The following is a 21,313-nucleotide window of genomic DNA, read 5'->3' on the forward strand; positions in this document are numbered from 1 at the left end:
CCTCACTTTTGTTTGCTGGATAATGAGCAATGAGAGCCTTAAGTGTATGATGGGCATTCATGCAAACCCGGTTGCTATTTGCCCATTGTCTCTCTATCAGTATTCTTCATCTCCTCAAATCCCTGAAGAGAAAGGGCCCAAGCACCACGATATCTTGTGACAGAGAGCTAATCAGGGACCAATGATATGACTTGGACTTGAAAAGCAATGAGGAGTGGTCTAATCCCAGGGCTTTGCTCTAGAGGACAAATGTTACAAACTGAAATCATGCAATGACAAGGACTGACAGCACGTAATGGATCCCTCTGTTCTTACATGCCAGCTCAGGGCTTCATGCCACTACATATTGACAGCAAGGCTAGAACAGGTCAGAAAGAAAGGCTCTGAAGTTTATAGCACAAGGCTAAGGGAGGAGTCAAGTAAACATCTGTTTGCATGCCTTTGGTACACTAATATTCCCATGGCTTGGGGACCATACTACATTATTTCTTGGGGCTCCTTCCAGCTTGAAAACGCGCCATTTATCTACAAACTGTGATGATAAATAAGAACTTCCCCTAATCTCAGTGGGTGCTGAACTGCAGCTTTAAACAGCCCCCGTTTCTCAGCTTCCTAGCACAACTGCCTCTCCCTGCTGTGCCAGCTTCCACATTCCTGACCTACGCTCTTGCCAAACTGTGATACACTCCCGGTACAATAATCTCTCCAAAAATCTGCTGTATTTTCCATGCGTTTTTCGGCTTTATCCAAGAAAGCTTTGCAAGGCTGAAATTTCACAGATATGGAACCAAGGAATAGATTTTCAAAACTCTTTGTTTCACTGAATTTCTGACATGGTCAAAATATAAGAACTGCCTTATACCAGGCCTACCCAGCGCATTATCAATCTTTAGTGGTGCAAATAGCAGTACCATGGAGGACAGAGGGATCCATGAACTCTGTCTGCCTGTTTCTTTGCTTCTTGAAAGACAGAGGTGGCATTGCCAGACTGACTGCTCCTACGTTCATGTGTGACACAGGGACTGACTATATGCTTTTACTTACTATTCAATAGCGATAATGGCATTTACTTACTCTTGCAGAACACTTTAAGGAACCCAGAAAGAGTAAGTGAATATCATTATTTCCAGTTGCTGACATAATGAATGCCTAAAATCAAAGCAAGCAAACTGTGCAGTACTGTCTTATTAGGCTGAAATGGCTTTTAACTAAACCTGATTTTAATTATCACAGAACAGTATATGTGTGAGAAGCTAGCAATTATTATCTCCTAAAATAGAGTGCAAGTAAAGCTGGGCTGGGCTAAGAAAAGACCATTTATTCATCCAAATTCTACAGATAAGAGCCATTTATGACCCCGGGCCTGCATGAAGCATATTAAAGCCTTTGGCTGAATGTCATCAGCACAAAGCATAAGCAGGCAGGATCTCAGTATCACACTAGGCACAACCTGCATCAGCCTATAACCAGCTTATGCCACAAACAAAAGGGCTGTGAGGTAAGACAACCATGAGGTTCCACAACCATATGCCAGGCCAAACTTGTACACAAAAACCCTGAAAACCCTCCCCCAAAATTGTGTGTAACGGTTTCCAGCATGGTTCTGTGTCTTGCTTCACACCCGGGTTGAACAGACTGTCCCCCTGTAGCCCCAAGCTCTGCTCAGCTCTCTTTGAGCCATATAACCCACATTGTTCCCTGCTGCCATTCACTACACAGCTACCCATCCAACTGGGCCAACACAGTGCAGAGGAGAAGGGAAGTGCAGGATACTGCTTAAAGTGCATGAGTGAGCACTTAGGACATAAATAAGAGCATGATCAGACAGTCCACAGAACTAATTCTAAGAAATGTGAGGTAACACACATGTTGATATGTGCAGTGGCTGCCTGTGGCACCAACAGCTGCAGCTCCCTCCCTTGTAGCCTCCACAAGCAATGCCCTCTTGCTCAGATATTGTGCAGAAAAGGTGGATTCACCCTCTCTCATATGAGCATTAGCCGACAGCATCATTTTTCAGCAAAGCAAAAGCCTCCTGAACAGCTCTCTGCCAGATGTGGTGACCATAGCTGTTGTGCCTTTCCTGTACTCTGACTAGGCCTGTTCAATGTGAGGAAACGTCCTCACGTATTTAAGCTACTACTGCTCTAGAATAAAACAGCTCAGAAGGGTGTCATATTTGATGTGTCCAGATACAAAAGCAAATGACAAGAAGGACAAAAGAGCTGTAACTGAATGTGGAGTCAGCCAGCCCAAAAGCAGGGAAAAGTGGGGGGACAGGACAAAGGAAAGCAGCATGACACTAATGTTATGTACGATTAAGACCTCTACCCCTCAGTCACCTTAAGCAGCCTCATTAGAAGATGCAAACCAGGGTGTGCTGCCATCCATAACACCTTGCTTGTGAAGATGCGATGAGAAAATGCATTTCCCTTTTTAGCATCTGCATCACCCCAGGCATGCAGGAGTGAAACATCCTGCACAGCAACCCATTCGTCACTGCCTAAATTAAGCGGTGGATTTTCTCCTCTGCCTCCCTCCCCTGCCCTCAGCCAATAGCAGAGAGCTCTGCTCTGCTGGATCGTGGCACAGGCAGTGGGCTCGAAGCTGATTGAGCTGCGTTAACCCTAAGCATGCTGCATAGCACTTTGACCACTCCCACTGGTATTCCTTGAACATCTACTAGCAATTCTACCTTTACCGCACATTCTCTACTCACACCGCCTAACTTACAAGAGGGAAGTCATCCCTATGTGCTTTTGTCCTAACGAACATCATTATGCAAAATCACAAGCAGGATGAGGTTACACGAGCATACCAGCTTTGTTCTGTGCAGGGTTCTGAGCAGAGCTAACAGCAGCCTTCCTAAATGATGTATAATTAAATCACCAGAAAGTCCTTTTCAATCCTGACGGTCATTGGTAGCACCTGTCTAGTTGAAGTCTGAAACTGCCATAATCCCTATGAGTCACAGGAGTAATACTCTTTGTTACTACTCCCTCTCCCATAAAGCGCAAACGTACCAGCTGTATGAAGGCAGCATCAGCAGGCTTCTACCATTTATTTCTTTTAAAAAGAAAAAAACAAGGTTTCATTGAGCTTGCACAGCAATACGTGGTCAAACATAGCTGGACCTACAAATCGAGCTATGACGAACAGTGACTTGGAAGTGAAAGGAGGGAAAGTCAAGAAATCACAAGAAGATCACAGATAAGTTAACAAGATAAGTTAGATCACAGATTAGGTAATGTTTTTAAAATTCCCTTTTAAAAATAAAACTTATTACTGATATCACACGGGCTTTTTCGCTCGTCAACATCTTTCTGTCAAAGCTAAAAATAAAATCTCACTTTGTCTACTTTGTTTACAGTATATTAAGCACTTTCAAAGTTTAAATCAGTCATTTGACTGCTGGGGCAGTGCTGAGGTCAGGAAGTCAGAGAAGGCCACACAATATTGGGAATTTTACATCTAGGATTTAGATCCATGTACATTACTCCATTTTGCAGTGAAATCTGCTGCCAGATCCTTCCTCTTTGCCAATGTAAGGATGGGCAGTGTTTGTCAGGACAAAATGTGCTACTGCTCTTTTGCTGAAGGCAAAACAAAACCATTCCAACAGCCTTGTGCTCCTGAATAACCTAACAATGAGAGGCTGGGCTCATACAATGGCGGGAACTGAATTTCCCATGGGAAGTGGAATATAATTTTGACTGTTTATTATAAATGGCAAGTGGGGGAAAATGATACTTTCAAAACAAATACTTAAAAAAAAATTAAATGGCTTTATTTGATTAATTATGGAAATAAGTCACAATGGCATAGAATGGCATTATTTGCTTGCAACACAAGTCCTTGTTAACCATGAGTGACTGACTTGCCTGCTTAAGAAACTGTCTAACATACATGGAAATATGAACTAAAATCATTTATATGAAGAACATTGTGTGGTTATCTTGGACGTATCTTTATTGTAAAGAGCCTTTTCATCCTCGTATGTAATTTAAAGTGATTTGGAAGGATGAATGCTTGCCTTCAACTTCATTCTGCTATTATGACATTGTTACATTAACAGAGTCTTTATTCTTACCTACTTTACTGATGTAAGCATCCATGTTAGTCTTCTACACCAGAAATCTGTATTGCCTTTCTTCCTCTTCTTGTTACACCTCCTTCCCAATGGAAGCCAATCCAACTGGCCTTTTACCCTTTTACTCTTGGAAACTGTCCTTGCAAGCAGTGTACCACCAAGTTGGCCTTTCCCCATAACATCATCCTCAGTATCAGCCGCTTCAACCTAGTCTTTCTCACAGATTTCTGAACAGCAAACCAAAGTGTGATGGAAATAGGAAGAGTCAGCCATGCTACAAGATAAGAGGTTGGCCCATAAAAGACTAGCCCCACTATCCCATTTGTAAAAACCACTCTGATGATAAACCCCAGGCAGATGTAAATCAGCAGCTGGTGACTGAGATCTTAACCTGTTATTTACCACATATTCCGTATTCAGATAATTCCAGCTGAATTTAAATTCCCAATTACAACTCACAGTATGCGAAGTGAATTGCACAGTTTGCAAATTAACTTCACTGTTTTAAGCCCAGCCCACGGATAAAACATGCTGTGATTCTTTATTTGCAGACTATTTTGAGTAATTTTCCATTGTTACCCTTGGAAAACAAGTAACTCAAACAGAACAATTACCAATATGGAAACTTTTAGAAAGGTTTTTATGCCCTGGTAACCCATGGCAAACTAAACTCTAAATAACAACAATCAGTGACCTCAGATTCCTGATTTACTACCTCTGCTTTCTGAACGTGACAATTCCCAAATTAGTTTTATGTCTGGGGATTTCCTCCCATAGTTGTATTTTCCTAATGCAACACCCATTTACTGAGCAATTCCTTGCAGTTCTTCCACTACTCTTTGGAATTATCTTTTGTACAGCACTTCTCTGATAAATGCTATTGGATTAAAATAGGGAGAATTTGATACTGATATTTAAACTTCCAGGATTTTATTCAAAATTAAAAGTTTACACTTGAAATTGAATCAAAATTAAAAACCCACATCGGATTTAAAAAACACAGAGAAGAAAATTGCTGTCATTTTCTTATCTATGAACAAACTCAGGTTTGATGAAGTCTGCCACTTTTAGAACCCCCGGGTACACATTTATCCAAAGTAAATAGTTTTACCATTCACATACCCTTGACAAATCAGAAGTTCAAAAATTAAGACGTATTTGAATGTAAATACATTCAATATGAATCTAACTTCTGTTGCTCCTGAAACAAAAAAAAATTCCACAGTGCTATTTTTATGCCTTGCAACTGAATGTCTATCTCCATTCAAACAGATCTGGACATAAATCATGAGCAAAAACAGTCATTATGTAAAAATAGATGTTAGAGTATTTGATTACCTTATACAGAGCTGTATTAGTTTATGTTTAAAGATAAGGAGTATCCTCATGCTTAGCAGTTAGCTTTTTATTTAGGAAAATAAATATATAAACATTAAACAAGGTTCCAATCAATTATTTTAATCAAAGTTTCCTGGGTTCTTAGTTAAGCCACGATTAAAATCAGTGATTTCAATCACAGTGTTTGAAATCAATTCACAATTATGTCTGTAGTGTTTCGATTCCATGATAAATAAATTAAAGAAGAACAGAGTTACTCCTGTCAAGTCCCATATATCCTCAGCTGAATCTCCAGTTTCTTAACTTAACCAGGATTTTTTAACAAGGGAGAATGGCTTTAAACTGGAAGAGGTTAGATTTAGACTAGGTATAGGGAAGAAACACTTCACTGTGAAGGTGGTGAGACACTGGAACAGGTTGCCCAGCAAGGTTGTGGATGCCCCCTCCCTAGAAGCATTGAAGGTTGGGCTGGATGGGGCTGTGAGCATCCTGGTCTAGAGGGAGGTGTCCCTGCCTATAGCAGGGGGTTGGAACTAGGTGATCTTAAAGGTCCCTTCCAACCCAAACCATTCTATGATTCTATCTGTGAGCTACAGCACATACACAAAATATTAGTCCCTTCAGAATCAAAGTTTTATATAGGATTTTAAACTCCATTCATAATCCAGTTAAAGCACATTCAAACCCCAAATTGTTGGCCCTTCTCTAAGTGCCCCAGTGCACCCACTGAAGCATATGGCTGCTGTGAACATGCATCCTTGAGGCAAAACAGTCTTCCGCTTAAGGCACATCCACTTCTGTGCCATGTATTCAGACAATACCTATACATATTATGTAGCTTTAACACAGTGTGAAATTGTAGATGTTTCCAAAGAATGAGCTCAAAATCATGTGTTAGATGTTGCTTAATATCCTTTTAAGCCAAAAACCATTGCAGATAGCTTGACTGCAAATAGCCAAGTCTTTCCCTTCAGTCTGCGTGTTTTCCCTACAGACCTGAAGCTCAATTATGCCCTGAATATAAAAGAACATTAAGAATTAAGAGAGTCTTGAAGAGAAGGGCAAAATGCAAATTTGCTTCTTCTCCATTCTGATGCACTGCTGTTTCTAAAACAAGCTCTTTTCTCCACTTTTAGGGCAGTGAGGCAAAAGATGATTCCCATTTATTCCTGACTGCCTTCTTCAGCAGATAAAGGATGCCAGCTCTGCTCTACTTCAGCTTTACCACAAGCCTTGCTGGAAGTTTCAGATATTTACTGGGAGATTTACTGTATCTTATTTGAAGAGATAAGGCTGCTGAATAATTAACAACGATATCTTTCTCCCACAAGTTCATTAAGCGTTAAGCTTATTATTTATATCACAATAGAGCTAAGATCCCCAGTTGCGAGTCAGGATCTCTGTTAGCCTTTGTATAGATAGGCATGAAAGCATTTGGCCCAGAGAACTTACGTTCTTTGAATCAGAACACAGTGTGCAAATCAGACAGGGTCAAATATACAAAACAGCATTGTGAAAGCTCCACGTGGAAGCCGTCTAGCCGGGGAACAGCTGCACCAAATATTATTCACACACATGCAAGACTGGCCATTTTGGAAACTCTGGCCCATGTTGTGTCTGTACTGTAATGCTCTTAACTCACAGCAGAGACTACTACAAAGAAAGAAGCACCAAGCTATCCTCCCTGTGCTTCTGTCCAGACAGTATTACTGCACATCTCAGCACATGTAGCACACAAGCATCTATTTCACTGAAGAAATGGAAGCTGTGATTCTCTCTCCACCATTTTAAAAGATGATGCATTTCTCATATGAAAACTCCTGCTGGGTGACTGTGCCGCTTCAGTCTTTTTTTGGACAGCGAGTTTTTCCTATCCACCTGGAAATCCTACTTGAAATGCGCTTTAACTAATTTCATCACTAAAATGATCTGGCCCTACCAGCAACCAGACAAGGAGCCAACACAGAAAGGGCTCAATCCCAGGCAGGAAGTAATGTAATATTCTCATTAGTGATGTGCTTTACTGTGGAAATTCTGAAGTGAAATACCTAAGGGGAAAAATCTGCGTTCAAGGAAAAGGGCAATCTCTTAAACTGTGCTTAAAGACACACTGCCTCCTCTGAATTTCAGAGCTGATCCCAGCAGACCACCAGTTCAGGTTGCGACAGCACAGGCTGCTGGCACTGCCTGCCCCCGGCATGAGGACAGCTCTGCTCTAAGCTGGACACAGCACTACACCTCTTGTGCATTCAAGGTGAAACTCAAGCCAGAGTGGCACTTCCTGAAAAATCAATGTCCACCTAAACTAGGCATTTTTATTCTCAAACACCTACATCAATTCACTCACCAGCTTAACTAGTGAGAATTCACTGATGACCTCATGGAGGAGGATCAGAGATAACCTGGGGAACCACTGGAACAGATTGCCCAGAGACGTTGTGGATGTCCCCTCCCTGGAAGCATTCGAGGCCAGGCTGGATGGGGCTGTGAGCAACCTGGTCTAGTGGGAGGCATCCCTGCTCATAGCAGGGGGCTGGAATTAGGTGATCTTAAAGGTCCCTTCCAACCCAAACCATTCTTTGATTCTACGATAAGCTGGTAACACGGCCAATCTACTTGCCTCTGAATAAATAAGTAATAATAATTACATATGTTTCAATTTGGCTCTGGCTCTTCTCACTCTGACCATAAGAAACACACACATGTAAGCATCTAGCTATAATATAAAGGAAAGCAGAAAGGAGCTTAAGACAGTACAAACCAGGCAATCATTATGATATAGAAATACTCAGATACTGTTTAAAAAACAAATGCTACCTAACCAGATACATTATTTATATTACTTCTTTACTAGGACCCAAAGGAAAATAACCTCTCATCTTTGGCACAGTCTTGAAAATCCTCAACTGCCCAAGCCATAACATCACACTTTGGTCTTTCAAAATCAGTTTCAACATCCTCTCTTTTCTACACTTTGATTTTTAGATACCAGGCACTTGTCCCCCTGCATCTGTGCTGTTCTGTATCCATCTTAGTCACTTGGCTTTGTAGAGCACGTCTTACTTCTCATGCTCTCGTAAGAAATAAAGCAATGAGAAAAAAAGAACACCATCCATTTCATTTGTCTGCAAAGCTATTTACGAGTGCTCAGCCCTAAATTTCCTGCCGACTTCAATGAAAATTCCACTGCATATATCTAGCAGTGTCTAAGGGACGTGTAAGGAACCCTATATTTAGAAGCATTTGATTTTCCTTGGAAGCATTCAAGAAAAGCTATCAACAAGCCTTTAATTTGTGTGAAGTAACAGACATGTGAAAACTGCGTGCCAACACTAATGTAGGCATTCCAGCTTCCTTTTACATCACACAAACTAACCAAACTTGATATACATTCAGTCTGTTGACTTTCCTCACCTTCAATTTTCTTTGTTTTGAGGAAAGCTGCCTCCAGTAATCTACTTGAAAGCAATCAGGGGAAACTGACAGCAATATAGGACAGAAAATGGATGCTCGGTATGAATGAGATTCTCTTCTAAAAGGACTTATGAAAACTAAACAAAACAGCTGAGCAACACATAACATCCATTCAAAGAAGGGCAAAGCATCAGAAAAGATCGATGGGTTTCACTCAGGAGAAGTGAAAGTGATTTGGAACACTTCAGACTAATTAAAATTTACTCTTCAGTGTCAGCAAGAAAGGTTTCTCAGTATCTATGACAACTTTTGGTGCTTTAGTAGCAGCTAGTGTATCACTGAGCACACTACTAGGAGGACACCTCATTAGTATTACTTTAATTACAAACACACGCTGACCCAAATTTCGTTTGCTTGTTTTGGAGAGCCCTGCTCCAAAACGATGAGAACCTTGCACTGTATCCTTCTAGGGCTTTCCACAGGTTCCTAACCAATTAGGCCCATGCGTTTTCTCCTCCAAGCTGACAGCTAGAATGCAATAACTTATCAGACAGAAAGGCATGGTATCAAAAAATCAGATTTCATTTTCCATCTTGCTAAGTGTCTGATTATACTTTCTCAGTCAAATTAGAACACCTGAGATATGCTTGACTCATCCACTGAGCACAAACATCACCCAACTGTGCCTTTACATTGAACTTTTCAGTCCCAGGATTTCAAAGTCATGTACCTGTACAAAACACGGAAAGTCTCTGATAAATCAAAATTGGTGGCAAACTACCAAGTATCCCAAGGAAACCTGCAGTCATTGTGAATTATAAAACTATACTGGATAAATCATTACAGATGAGGGTGCTGAATACAATCCAGGAGTCAAAGAAAGAATCAGATTTGAAAGACTTTAAAAAAAAAGGACAGAGCTGAATACCTCGTGTGAATCAGTAATTGGCAAATTATCCCTTTTAAGCATTACAATGCAACAGCAAACCAAGCTAATGCCCCCTCAAAACTTTCTTCATCACCTCTTACCCTTAACTTGCTTTCTCTCTTATTTATTTATTTTGAGAATGATTTCTTGAGAACCCTTCTTGAGAATGGTTTCTGATCACAAATTCATTTCAATACCAATCCATCAAAGTGATACCCCCTTAAAGGAATAATTTAAATAAACTCGTACTTCAATAAATTGTTCAAGTGTTAAAGAGTAGAAGAAAATTAACTTCCTCTAACATTGTCCTCTTTTTAATACTTAAACCAGTGTAACTATACATGGGAAAACTGGAATCTATCAACTCTAAAACTTCTGATTTCATCAAGGAAATACTTTTCCAGTGCCTATAAAAGAAAATGAGCCCTTCAGAAAATCCAATTTCTGGGCAAAAGTCATTTGTTCATACTGAAATGAGTAAATGTCTCCTCTGAGCTGCCAAACCAGACCATTCCTGAGAATCAAAAAAAAAAAAGAAAAAAAGATGGTTATCAGTGGCAGCCCAGAGTTCTAAAAGAAGGACAAAATATCTATCTATCTATGTATACATATATATATATATGTATCTATACATATATATATATATATATATAAAGTATCTAAAATCTATAAGATTGAATCAAACTAGTTTCAATCAAATGCTGATGAGCCCAAAAAAGCGAGAGAATTCAGAAAGATGGCATACTTACTGCTTGAGGCAGACAGTTCTTTTGGGCTGGAGGACATTGGCTGAGCACACAGCTGACAGAGACAATCCCTTCCATTAAAGGTAACTCGATCACCTGGTGGAAATGGACGCCTGGGTTAAAGAGAAAAATGTATTTTAGCAGAGATTATGCCAGAATTTTTGTTCTAGCTCCTATGCCTTGAGCTTGCTGCCTTCTCCCACTGCAAATAACATTTTACAGTAACTCAGGCCAAGTTTCTGCAATATGGCCTTGGCAAAGTCAGGCACTAGAAAAAATCCAATCCACAGATGCAAGCAGAGCAGAGGTCAGACTTAACTTGCTGAAACCAAAATACAAGACATTAAGCACATTTTGTCTAAGGAGAAGATGACAGTGAAATCTGCTTAGACACAACAGCTACGTTTACGGCAGTCTCAGCATGATGCTGTTGACAGCAAACAGTGCAGCAGAGTACTCAGACGTAGCACTCGTCTTAGGACAAGGAACTTAAAAATAGATTAGCTTAGTCTGTGTTCAGCAATGAAATACGTATTACTGTGGATGTAGTGGTTCACAAAAAATGAGGTGCTAGCTACTTTCATTATCCTGGAGTTTTAAAATACTTATCTACATTATAGAAACAACCCCAACTGTTACTTGTGCAGATGGCACTAGGAGAAAGGTAAAGGCTGAATGGACTACAGAACTTTGAGATTATCTGATGAACAAGTGTTAAAAATGCGTGCCAGGCAAAAGTTGACACTGCTGCTCTTACTTGGTTTACAAATGCATGAGCATTTCACTAAAATGAGAAGCTTCAGCAACTCCAAATACTTAGTAAGGAGCTTTACCTTCCGAATACAGACCGCCCTACACTACATATCATTTCAACACTATGCTTAACAAATGAACATCCATATGTTTCTGCAAAATAAAACATCGTTCTAGTTTCCTTGTTTGTATTCCCTGTAGAACTAAAAACTGCTTTATATCCGGGGGACAGCGCTTAGGAAGAGCTGGGGGAAACAGCGTTGTCCCAAAGCCATGTGTTATTACACGTTGTGCACATGAGCCCTCAGATGTTTTCAATTGTTTAACCGTACTTATAGCCCAAATAACTTATCCACTGCACTACCCAGGATTTTGCCCTACCTCTTTTCTCATTTCTGAGCTGGGCTCATCACCACAGCTAAACCCATGCCCACATCTCTGCATGTAAGCCTAGTACTCCTTCACACGTGAGAGTAGGCTTCTGAGAACAGGGAGCTACATGTAACAGAGAAGCTATCTTCTGCAGATAAATGAGTGGTACTTTGAAGACACTCAGAGTTAGACTTGCAGCACTTCCAAACAAATGTTTTCTAAAAAGATGTAGCAACTTCTGTCTCATGGTGATGCCTTTCTCCCTGATGTTGTACTGGGCTCAGGTCATGTAGGCTGAAAGAAAAGACTTACTTGCAAACTGTACAGGCAAAGCAGTTTGGATGGTAAGTTTTTCCCAGAGCTGTCACTACTTCTCCTTCAACAAACTCCCCACACCCGTTGCAGCGGGTACCATACATGCGCTGGTAATCCAAGGTGCAAAGGTATTCCCCGTTCTTAATGAAAAAGCCTCCTTGTGCCAAGTCACAGCCACACACTGGAAGAAAAAAAAACACAACACATATTGGAAAAGACATCTACAAAAGATGTCAGAAACAGTCTGTGCTGCCAACAAATGAGATTACCCTGGTGGCCTTGCTTCTTTATATTGGATTCTTGCCTTCACCTACTGTCACGACATGGCCTTGACAAGACAGGAGATGATTGGCATTCTTTGGCTACAAGAGACCTTGTAATCAAAAACTTATTTGGAGAAACCTACACAGTCACAACTTCAATGCATTCAGGCCTCACCAAGACTTCAGTTATCTTGTATTATCCTGTTAATCACACCAGCAGCTGTATGGAAAAATTGAACTTGAGATTTGATTTCATGCTATTAAATATAAGATATGATATAGTACCAGATAGTAGCTCTCAACTATCTGGTTTTATGTTTTCCAGTCAGTAAGAACTAGTTCTGTTGGCGTTTCTTTAAGATGTGGAGTTACAAGGACAGACAGCACATTAAAAGAAAAGAAATCTCACAACAAAAACTTGAGGCTCATGTCTCCTACTAGTGACCTGTAGCACTGTTTGTGCTCCCGATCTCATTCTAACATTATCACTTAAGGTGGAAAGATTGTTCTCCGAGCAGGTGAGCCTTAGGACTCTTCAGCACAAAGACCTACCAGACCTAAAACAACTGCCACTGACCTACTGCAGAAAGCAACATCCTCAAATCAACCCTACTGAGTTTACAGGGTATGTATGTATTGTAACTCAGAAAAGACACTGAAGGCAGCTGAAATACAATTATGTCATAATAAGTGGTAGATGCGGATACATTCTTAGGAAGAGAAACAAGGCCTTCCTTCAAAAATGTTCTGCATGGCATTTACACCTGATCATCACCAATCTACAGCTGTACTAGGAACAGGATGCTCTACGGAATCTTTGTTTTTGCAGACCTTTATAATGCAGTGCTTGAGGACAGAAGACAGTACAAAAGACAGCAGAGAAGTCCCTCTAGCATAATTCTATGGCTCCAGATAGAAGAGATTGTTAACTTAGTAAAGACCTTATGCTGTGATATGGAACGGCAGCTCCTATTCAAGCACTCTCCAGCATTCCTGAACACATTTTCAATATGCATGGAGCCCTCTCATTTCAGCACATCTTTTACACACCACTGGACCTTATGAGAGTTTCCCTTCAACAACTTGAAGTGCTTGCAGGAATGCTTCCAGCAGGGGAAGAGGTTAAGCCCCTGAGTACAACATCAAGCAAACCACTTCCCATGAAAGGTCTGCACTGTATCAACATCTCCATGAGGTTTTACTGTGGCAGTAACAAGCTGCAGCTGAATTTGTGTGCAGGGTCTTTGTTCAGGGTCAGCACACTGCTCAGTTACTCCACCTAAATCTCCACATGGTGCCACACTGCAAACTGTGAATGACCCTATTTGTTTGGAGCTAGCTTGGAGAGTTCTTTATCATACCATGCAGACAGTCCCTCTAACTCATAGTACCATCAGTATTGGTAGATACAAGCTCTACAGTTTATCACAATGTTTGAGAGAAAACACTGTAGTAATATCAATCCCAGCAGCAACAACATAAAAGACCACAACTACACAGACGTAACAGGTGCAGTTAGTTGCTTAGCACTGCATGGTTTACAGTGTAGAAAACAACATAAATTACATGGTCATTAAAAAAAAAATTGCTTTGAGAAAAATTCCACACAGTACCTGGGCTAATGGGAAGTCCTCCTAGAGGCATTCACTGATTTTAGGCCACCAAAGCAAACCCACACAATTCTTTCTTATAAGGGCTCCTGTAAGGGTATCAGGAAGGAGGAAAGGACACACTGCCTACCTTTGTCTACTTTTTGTTTCAGAATCAGGCACCCATTTTCAGCCCAAATCACAAACAAGGTGATCCTACCTGCTCACTGGTCTGCTCTGCAATACCACAGTATGGTCAGCAGATCAGAACCAAACTGTCCACCTAGTTTCCTGGCTCAAATACTTTAGTTGATATCAATCTGAAGTGCTGAAGCTTGTGTCAGATTACATTAACAAGCCAGAGAGCAAGATAAGGAGCATTACAAAATGTTTCTTCCCCTATCCCATGTTCACATTGCTGTGAATTTATGGTAACAGACTTAAACTGGAAAAACAAAGGATTTACATGTAAGACAACCAGCGCAGGGCAAACTTAGGAACTTTCAGCCTTGCAGCCCACAGGTCCTTAACAGAGGAGTATAATGGCTTTGACCTCCAAAAGGCAGAATACAGCAGCTCACCTCCAGGAACTTGCACAATAAACGTGCCAACAGTACAGCGGGTTCTGCCCCATTTCCATGCACTTGCAAAAGGAAAATGTAGTTTGTGTGGCATAATCTTGCTTTCACTTCAGGGACTGGTGAGGAGCAGAAGAAATTTTCTTAAATAAAAGAGATATTACTATTTTATACACTACCACACATTTCTCCCCGCAAGCAAGTGCTTTATTTTAATAAGCTTTCATGCAGCTGCTTCTTTTTGAAACAATTAATATTTTAGAGATGTTGTCTGGTTTAGTTTAACTCCTCCATTCCCCAGATAACACTTAGCTGCTCCACCATCAATGCTTCAGGAAGTGTATCTGAAATGCTCAGGGTAATTTTTTAGTGTTTATTTACACCTAAGTACTGGGAGAAGGCTGAACTAAAGAGAAAAAAAAGAGATTAAAAATCTTGCCACATCTCTACTATGTATAATTTATGATGCAAACACCCAAATCATGTGAGAGTATATTGGATCTTGAATATACCAAATGTGAATAAGGAGTACTAACCATGTGTATTTTGGACAAATTAATTTCCCAAGAACTACTGTTACCTTTAAGTGTCTGATCTACACTGCTCTTACGTTGGCCATTTACACACTACATTTTCTGGTGCTTCATGGATTAGATAAATAACTCTACATTTGAATATAGAACAGTGGCTGTGTATTACTCTACTAGTAAAAATAATTGTACTGGTTATAGGATGAAGGACTGTCAAGGATCTCTTTGACTTGGAGTCAAGAGTTAATTTGAGTATTAAATTATTCACCAGTGTCAACAAGATACCCGTTTTGCTCTAAAAAGATATGCACAGTGCTGCACTACCATTTTTGGCCAGCTTGAGGGACAGAAAGCAATCCATTCCAGAACAGACAACTCCTATGAAGAGAAAGTGACATGGGAGATGGGAGACTGAATTTCACAATTCTGCTTTAATGTACGAGGTCAAGGACTTCAACCTGAATCCAGCATCCTGCAGTAGCATTAAAACACAGGACTACTTATTTCATGTGAGATTTTGAAAGTCTTCTTTATACATTTCTACGAGAAAGCATAAATGTAAATTGCCAGGTGACTTGTTAAAACACCTATATACAGCAGCTCCCAGTATTTTTGGTTTCAGCCACTCCTATCACTTCTTTGCATATTGCTTTGTCTGTGGAATCGAGTAACAGAATCTGCTGTTCACAATGGTCTAGAACATCAACTTAAGCCTTACACTGCAAGTAATTCCATAATAACCCTCTTCATAACACTTGAGAACACTCAGATCAAATATAAATTCTGTTTATTACGGGATAAGTAAATAAGCAGCAGTTATTGAGAGTTCTTGAAAAACGTAAATACAAAATTCAGAAAGAGGATCAGGGAAACAAGTTCCAATTCATCTCTTGCCACAGATGCCAAGTATGTCATGTACAACATTAATTCTCTCCCTTGTTATAATGGGCTCATATCACATTAGCTAACTGCCTTGAAAATTAAAATTGCAAGGTGTTTGGGGCAGGGATTGTAAATTCTCTGTCGGTCTGTTGCCAAGCCCCAGAGATCTAATGAATGTTATTGTAACAATAATTAATAGAGTACTAATGAAAAGTACACACTAAGATGCAAGTTAGAACTGAAGCAGTATCAGCACTGGCATTCTTCTGGTTTCACATTTCTGCATAGAACAGTGTTAATATTTCATGTGCAAACAAATTACATTTCACGGTGGCATTAAATCCACAAGCAGACGAAACTCAATTATCAGTGTCTTCGGAGAATTACAGAGAGCTATTATTAAGGCTCTATTATAATGCTATGAAAATGCTCTAAGATGGTTTTCAGGTTCCGGAAAAAAAAGAAAACTTTTATTCTCCCTTTTTTTTTCTACTGACCTCCATTTTGTCTAAAATACTCTTTTCAAGTTAATATTACATTCTTACTTGACCATTAGGCAGAAAATAGAACCTCCATTCCACATCCCTACTTCATCTTCGGCTAATCCTGATTTGGCGACCACCTAGACGTTTTCCTCTAGAGGTAAAGCCTATGTACACCTTGGATAGGTTTGCTTCTCCAAGTTACCTTCCGTGGATTCTTACCGTTAAACCATGGAGAAAATGAGAATATCTACTTTAATGCCTAAAAGCTGTTAGCTATTTGTATTCAGACTGCTAGAACCTGTGGTTAGAATGCAAGAATTGGAGTACTGCCATGGAGTGTTTAATACTATATGCTTCAGAAGGTGCTAAATTTCATAAAGGGCTATGAAATACTCACACGTCTACAGAAAAGTTTCTTCATAGCCTCCTTCACTTTGTGTTTTAACTTGCAGCTTTAAGTTTACAAATAATCCAGCTTCAGGTTAAGGCACTCATCGCACACTGGATTGGCCTCAGAAGCTGCATATAGTAATTTTGTGGCTCTTTGCTGTGGTTCTCAGTTCTACCAGTGAGTCACCTATTGAAAAATTCACTTAGTCATCATAGCTTACTTTACCTGCCTAAACAATCGGTTTAGAAAGGAAGGATAATCAAAAGTAACTTTCAGTGCCATTTCTGTTATAGCTTCCTCTGCCATTCCATCTTCAATATCATACAAAGGGCTGTGGCAGATACATCATTTGTAAAAAAAACAAACAGTATAGACTATGAATAGAAGGGTTCATACACTAACAAGCATTAAACTTTATCCCTTTTGCTCAGCCATAATACCAAGTGACGAAAATTGGGGATAAAATTGTTTGGAAAGTCTTAAAAAGGCAGTAACAACTGTTTTTCAAAAATGCTCCCACTATCACCCTTTTCCCTACGAAGTCTCCTTTCCACTCAATCCCTTATTCTTTTTGTCAGTCTCTCTGAATGAGTTAAATTCTCTCATGTTGGCAAGCTATGAACTCAGACACAAGTAGAGCTGCTTATTATGTGAACCACCAGCAGATTCATCATCTTTGGTGTCCTCACCGCAGGAAGCACACACAGATCTGCAAGAACTAAAGACAAGTCTTGGCAACCCCACATTACGATGGATTTTTGCAGACAATTTAGCACGTGTTCCTATCACTAATCAGATTTAAGCTACATGGACCGAACAAGGGTCACCCAGACTGTTAACATTTGTGGTCAGAAAAATGCTGTTCCAACAGGCTGCTTTCAAGAGATTGAATCAGAAAAGATAAGCACGACTGTATCCATGCCTGGTGCAAAATGTAGTATACAAACAAGGAAGGGATTTAAACAGCTTTTTTTTCTCTTTTTGCAACTGCGCAGATTTAATGATTCTGATCACAAATCTACTCAAGACTAAAAATACTGGCTGAGCTAAGTGACAGTTAATAGGAAGCATCGCATTATTTTCCTATGCTGATGGAAAAAAAAATACTCCAAAAGAACTCATTAATGAAACCAATAATGATTAATAAGCCATGCTTGAGAAGGTAAAAAGCAAGAGGCATTCTGCAAGCATCTAGCACATAAAATTATTCTACCAGCCACAAGTTGAGAATACCATTTCTTGAAGACCCTGCTTAATATGAGGAAAGGAATTCCATAATTCCATTTCACTTGTCCAGAAGCTCTCTTTGGAAACCGAAGATGCTGGGGAGCAGTTCTATTCCTTGAAGTATCACAAGAATGGGGGGGAGTATGAAACAAGAACAAAAAAAGAAAACCAATCCAGTGTTTTTAGTTAAATAATTAACAGAAAACTCATCTTCAACATCAAGGCTGGAAGAAACCAGCCTTTGTTCTGGAGTCTATATCAAAGGATTTAATATTCTGAACACGATTCTGCCTCTCTTGTGAATGGAATGTGCTGAAACACTTCTGATGCACACTATACAGAAAAACTTTGTAGGTCTGTATTCTCTTTCTTGAACTGTAGCAGAGATACTATTTTGCAACTCTGGAGCACAGGATTGGAGATGCTGTCAGCGCTGCTGTCAGCTCACAAAGCTGCAGTGCTGCACATGCAAGACCAAGCATTTAAGACAAAGTAAAGCTGTTTAAGAGCAATATAACTGTCTGCGATCCTCAATGACCAGAACCATTCTTAAGTTGAATCACTTCCAAGAGTTAAGAGGGATGATGAAAATGGGGATGTTAGAATTTTTCAAAACAAACAAAAGTAGGGTTTGATCCTACTGAGTATTATGTAGGATTTCCATGGGGTTATTATCAGAGACTGTTGAAAAATGGGCCCCCTCATACAATAATTTCATGTTGACGTTAAGTAAAAATTTTTTAATATCTGAAGAAATAAAACCACACAGGGAGACTGCATGAGCACAGGCACTCAATCTGCAGAAATGAATGTGATTCACAACAAAAAGTCTAATGATCTGCTTTGCCATCATGCATTAAATGAGGTGCAAATTCAATTTCCTGTCAGGGTTTTTTCTTGCTCATCTTTCTTGGCTTCACAGAATAATGGGGCTGTACTTACGCAGGTAAATATTCACATATTCTTTAATTCTTATGAAGTAATGAGTTGTGTGAAGATAGGAATTTGGCAACATATCAGTTCATCATTTACATCTAAACAAATACACAAAAGTCTGTTTCAGAGTTTTCCAGTATTTATTTTTGGTAGTGGCTTTTGTTTGGTTTATGGGGTTTTTTTTGTGTTTTTTTTTTTCTATGTTTGTTTTCTGTTTGTTTTTGCCTAAGAGCTTAATAAATCCTGTACTGATGAAAGCAAGGCTCCTGTTCATTAAAGTTTCAAGTTTCCCCATTTCAAACGAAATAAGTGTTAGTCTGTCTTTGCTCCATTCCTCTAATCAGCACTTTCCTAGATGGCAAAGCCTTTGGTTGCATAAGTCATTTAAGGAATGAACACACATCCAAATACGTATCAGCAGAACACCAAAAAAGAATAGCAAATCTCAGTAGACTGTCTGCAATGGTAGTGTCCCAGCAGGATTCGCAGCACTATTATAAAACTGCACACAGCTTTTTGCAAAACCTGTAACAGAGATCCTAACTTCTTGTAATGCTCCTGCTACTGAACATTTTCTTTGCCATACAATGTGACAGATACATTTTTGATCCAAGCTGTTGGGAAGTAGGGCCAGTGCTCTCAGTTGTTCTGGAATCGCTTCACATTTCATCAGACTGTCCTTAGAAACAATCCTGGAAAGTGAGAAGAGCTTTACCTACATAAAACAAACGGAGGTGATGTTAAAATCTGCTTCATTATCTAGTCACTAGATTGGCTGGAAGAAGCAGCCAAGATACTTCCTAACCAAAAGATGAAATAGCATTTACCCCTCCTCCCCTGTTTGGTATAGGACCCCATGATGAGCATCCCCCAGCCTCCAGCCGGGTCTTTCTCCTGTTCCTTTCAAAAATCTTGACCCTACACTCTGAACAACCAGCCTGCATGACTACTCAGCGCCACCATTATGATGTAAGTATCTCACAACGGGGGTATCTGAGTAAGACATCCAACTTGCACTTAATGCAAGTATTCATTCAACAGAAACCATTAGCCATAACTGTGTTCCAGATAAAGTCAGAGTTTTAACTTAACCAACTTCCTAATCGAAACAGTGTTATGTCTGAAGTCCCACTCGGTCAGTACTCCTTGTTTTTCTCAACACTGAAGATAAAAACAACAATCCTGCACAACAGAATCTTTTCTGTCCGAGTCTGACGTGTGTACGTTTCAGTCTTTCTGGCAATCTAACAGGCAATAGCGAGCACCCGATCTCAGCAGCAAGTAAACAACAACCACGCATAACAAACGTAGCAATGCGACAGTTTCCCAACTAAGGCATCAATATTTTGTGCACCAGGATGGAAACAATGGCAAGAATCATTCAACCATTTTAAACACCTTTCAGATTAAACTAAGCACAAGGTAGAGATCAAAGTCATTGCTGGGTCTGTGGGAAATGAACCCTGAAGAAAACGCAGTCAGTGGAAAAATGCCAAAGTTTAGCCTTGGATTCCCTGGCTCTGCCTACTTAGATGAGAGATTTCTCAAAAAATAAGCAAAACAAAGATTTAAAATACAACAAAAAAAATCTACCTAACTATATACAACAAGCCAGGCAAATGAATTTTATGATCCTTGTAGGTCTCTAACAACTTGGAAAAGTCTATGAGGGACACATTGACAACAAAGCCAAGTAGCTTTCCATATTCTCAGAAGGATGCAATGCCCCACTCACCAACCACCTGTACAGCATCCTGTTGGCCTTCTATTTTCAAAGGGATCTTGTCCCTTATTGAAATCTGACATGGCATCTGTCAGCACTCATCAATATCAGCCAAGCTGTGTAATTAACTTCATTTCTTGTCAGAAGTTTGGTCACTGAAAGGGGACGCAGGTCCAAGAAAACTAAGATCACTGCTCCTCATTCTCTTGCATGGAACTTTTATACTATGAAAAGGACGCAGAGTAGCAATTCAGGATCATGGGTCAGATCCCTAAACTCATGACCATCCAAAACCAGATGTAGTACAATTTCTGTTCTATTTGTATTTGCTGCAAGAGCATTTCAAGCTCATATTTACCAGTGTTTTCTGTTCTAATGTTCAGAAATGCCTTTTGTCTAAAGGTGGACACTCGGGTTTTAGAAAACACACACGCACACACACACGAGGCATAATAACATTAAAGGCTGCTTTAATAACTAAGCTGAAGAATGGAGTTCAGAAGTGGGCAAGCAGAACTGTAATGTACTGGAAGAGAATTATGAGACAGTGCAGCTTTTATATAAAGAAAGCTTTTCGGTTCAGTGATTCGGAGCTTCAAGGCACCTTGTACAATTTCCTGATATTCCGGAAGGAGTGCTTTCTATCGACCAGTCACATTAGCTTGCCCACAGATTGGTACTATATTTGATAAGTATCTGTATGCAGATATTTTTTCATACAGTGCACTGGATATCTACTACAAGAGTATCCTT

General features: G+C 39.9%; 1 protein-coding gene across 19 annotated transcripts in view; it reads right to left on the reverse strand.

The window, feature by feature from the left end:
• ABLIM1 (actin binding LIM protein 1) overlaps positions 1–21,313 on the reverse strand; it is a 182,314-nt gene that overhangs the window by 68,865 nt on the left and 92,136 nt on the right. For all 19 annotated transcript variants that reach the window (NM_001159363.3, XM_040702464.2, XM_025151632.3 and 16 more), the window contains 2 exons: positions 11,954–12,137; positions 10,520–10,629 (listed from right to left, as the gene is read on the reverse strand). In NM_001159363.3, the coding sequence (NP_001152835.1) occupies positions 10,520–10,629; positions 11,954–12,137 (294 nt within the window). The remainder of the gene's footprint in view (positions 1–10,519; positions 10,630–11,953; positions 12,138–21,313) is intronic.

The sequence above is a fragment of the Gallus gallus genome, chromosome 6, assembly GCF_016699485.2.
Source record: "Gallus gallus isolate bGalGal1 chromosome 6, bGalGal1.mat.broiler.GRCg7b, whole genome shotgun sequence".
In the NCBI taxonomy this organism is placed as follows: domain Eukaryota; kingdom Metazoa; phylum Chordata; class Aves; order Galliformes; family Phasianidae; genus Gallus; species Gallus gallus.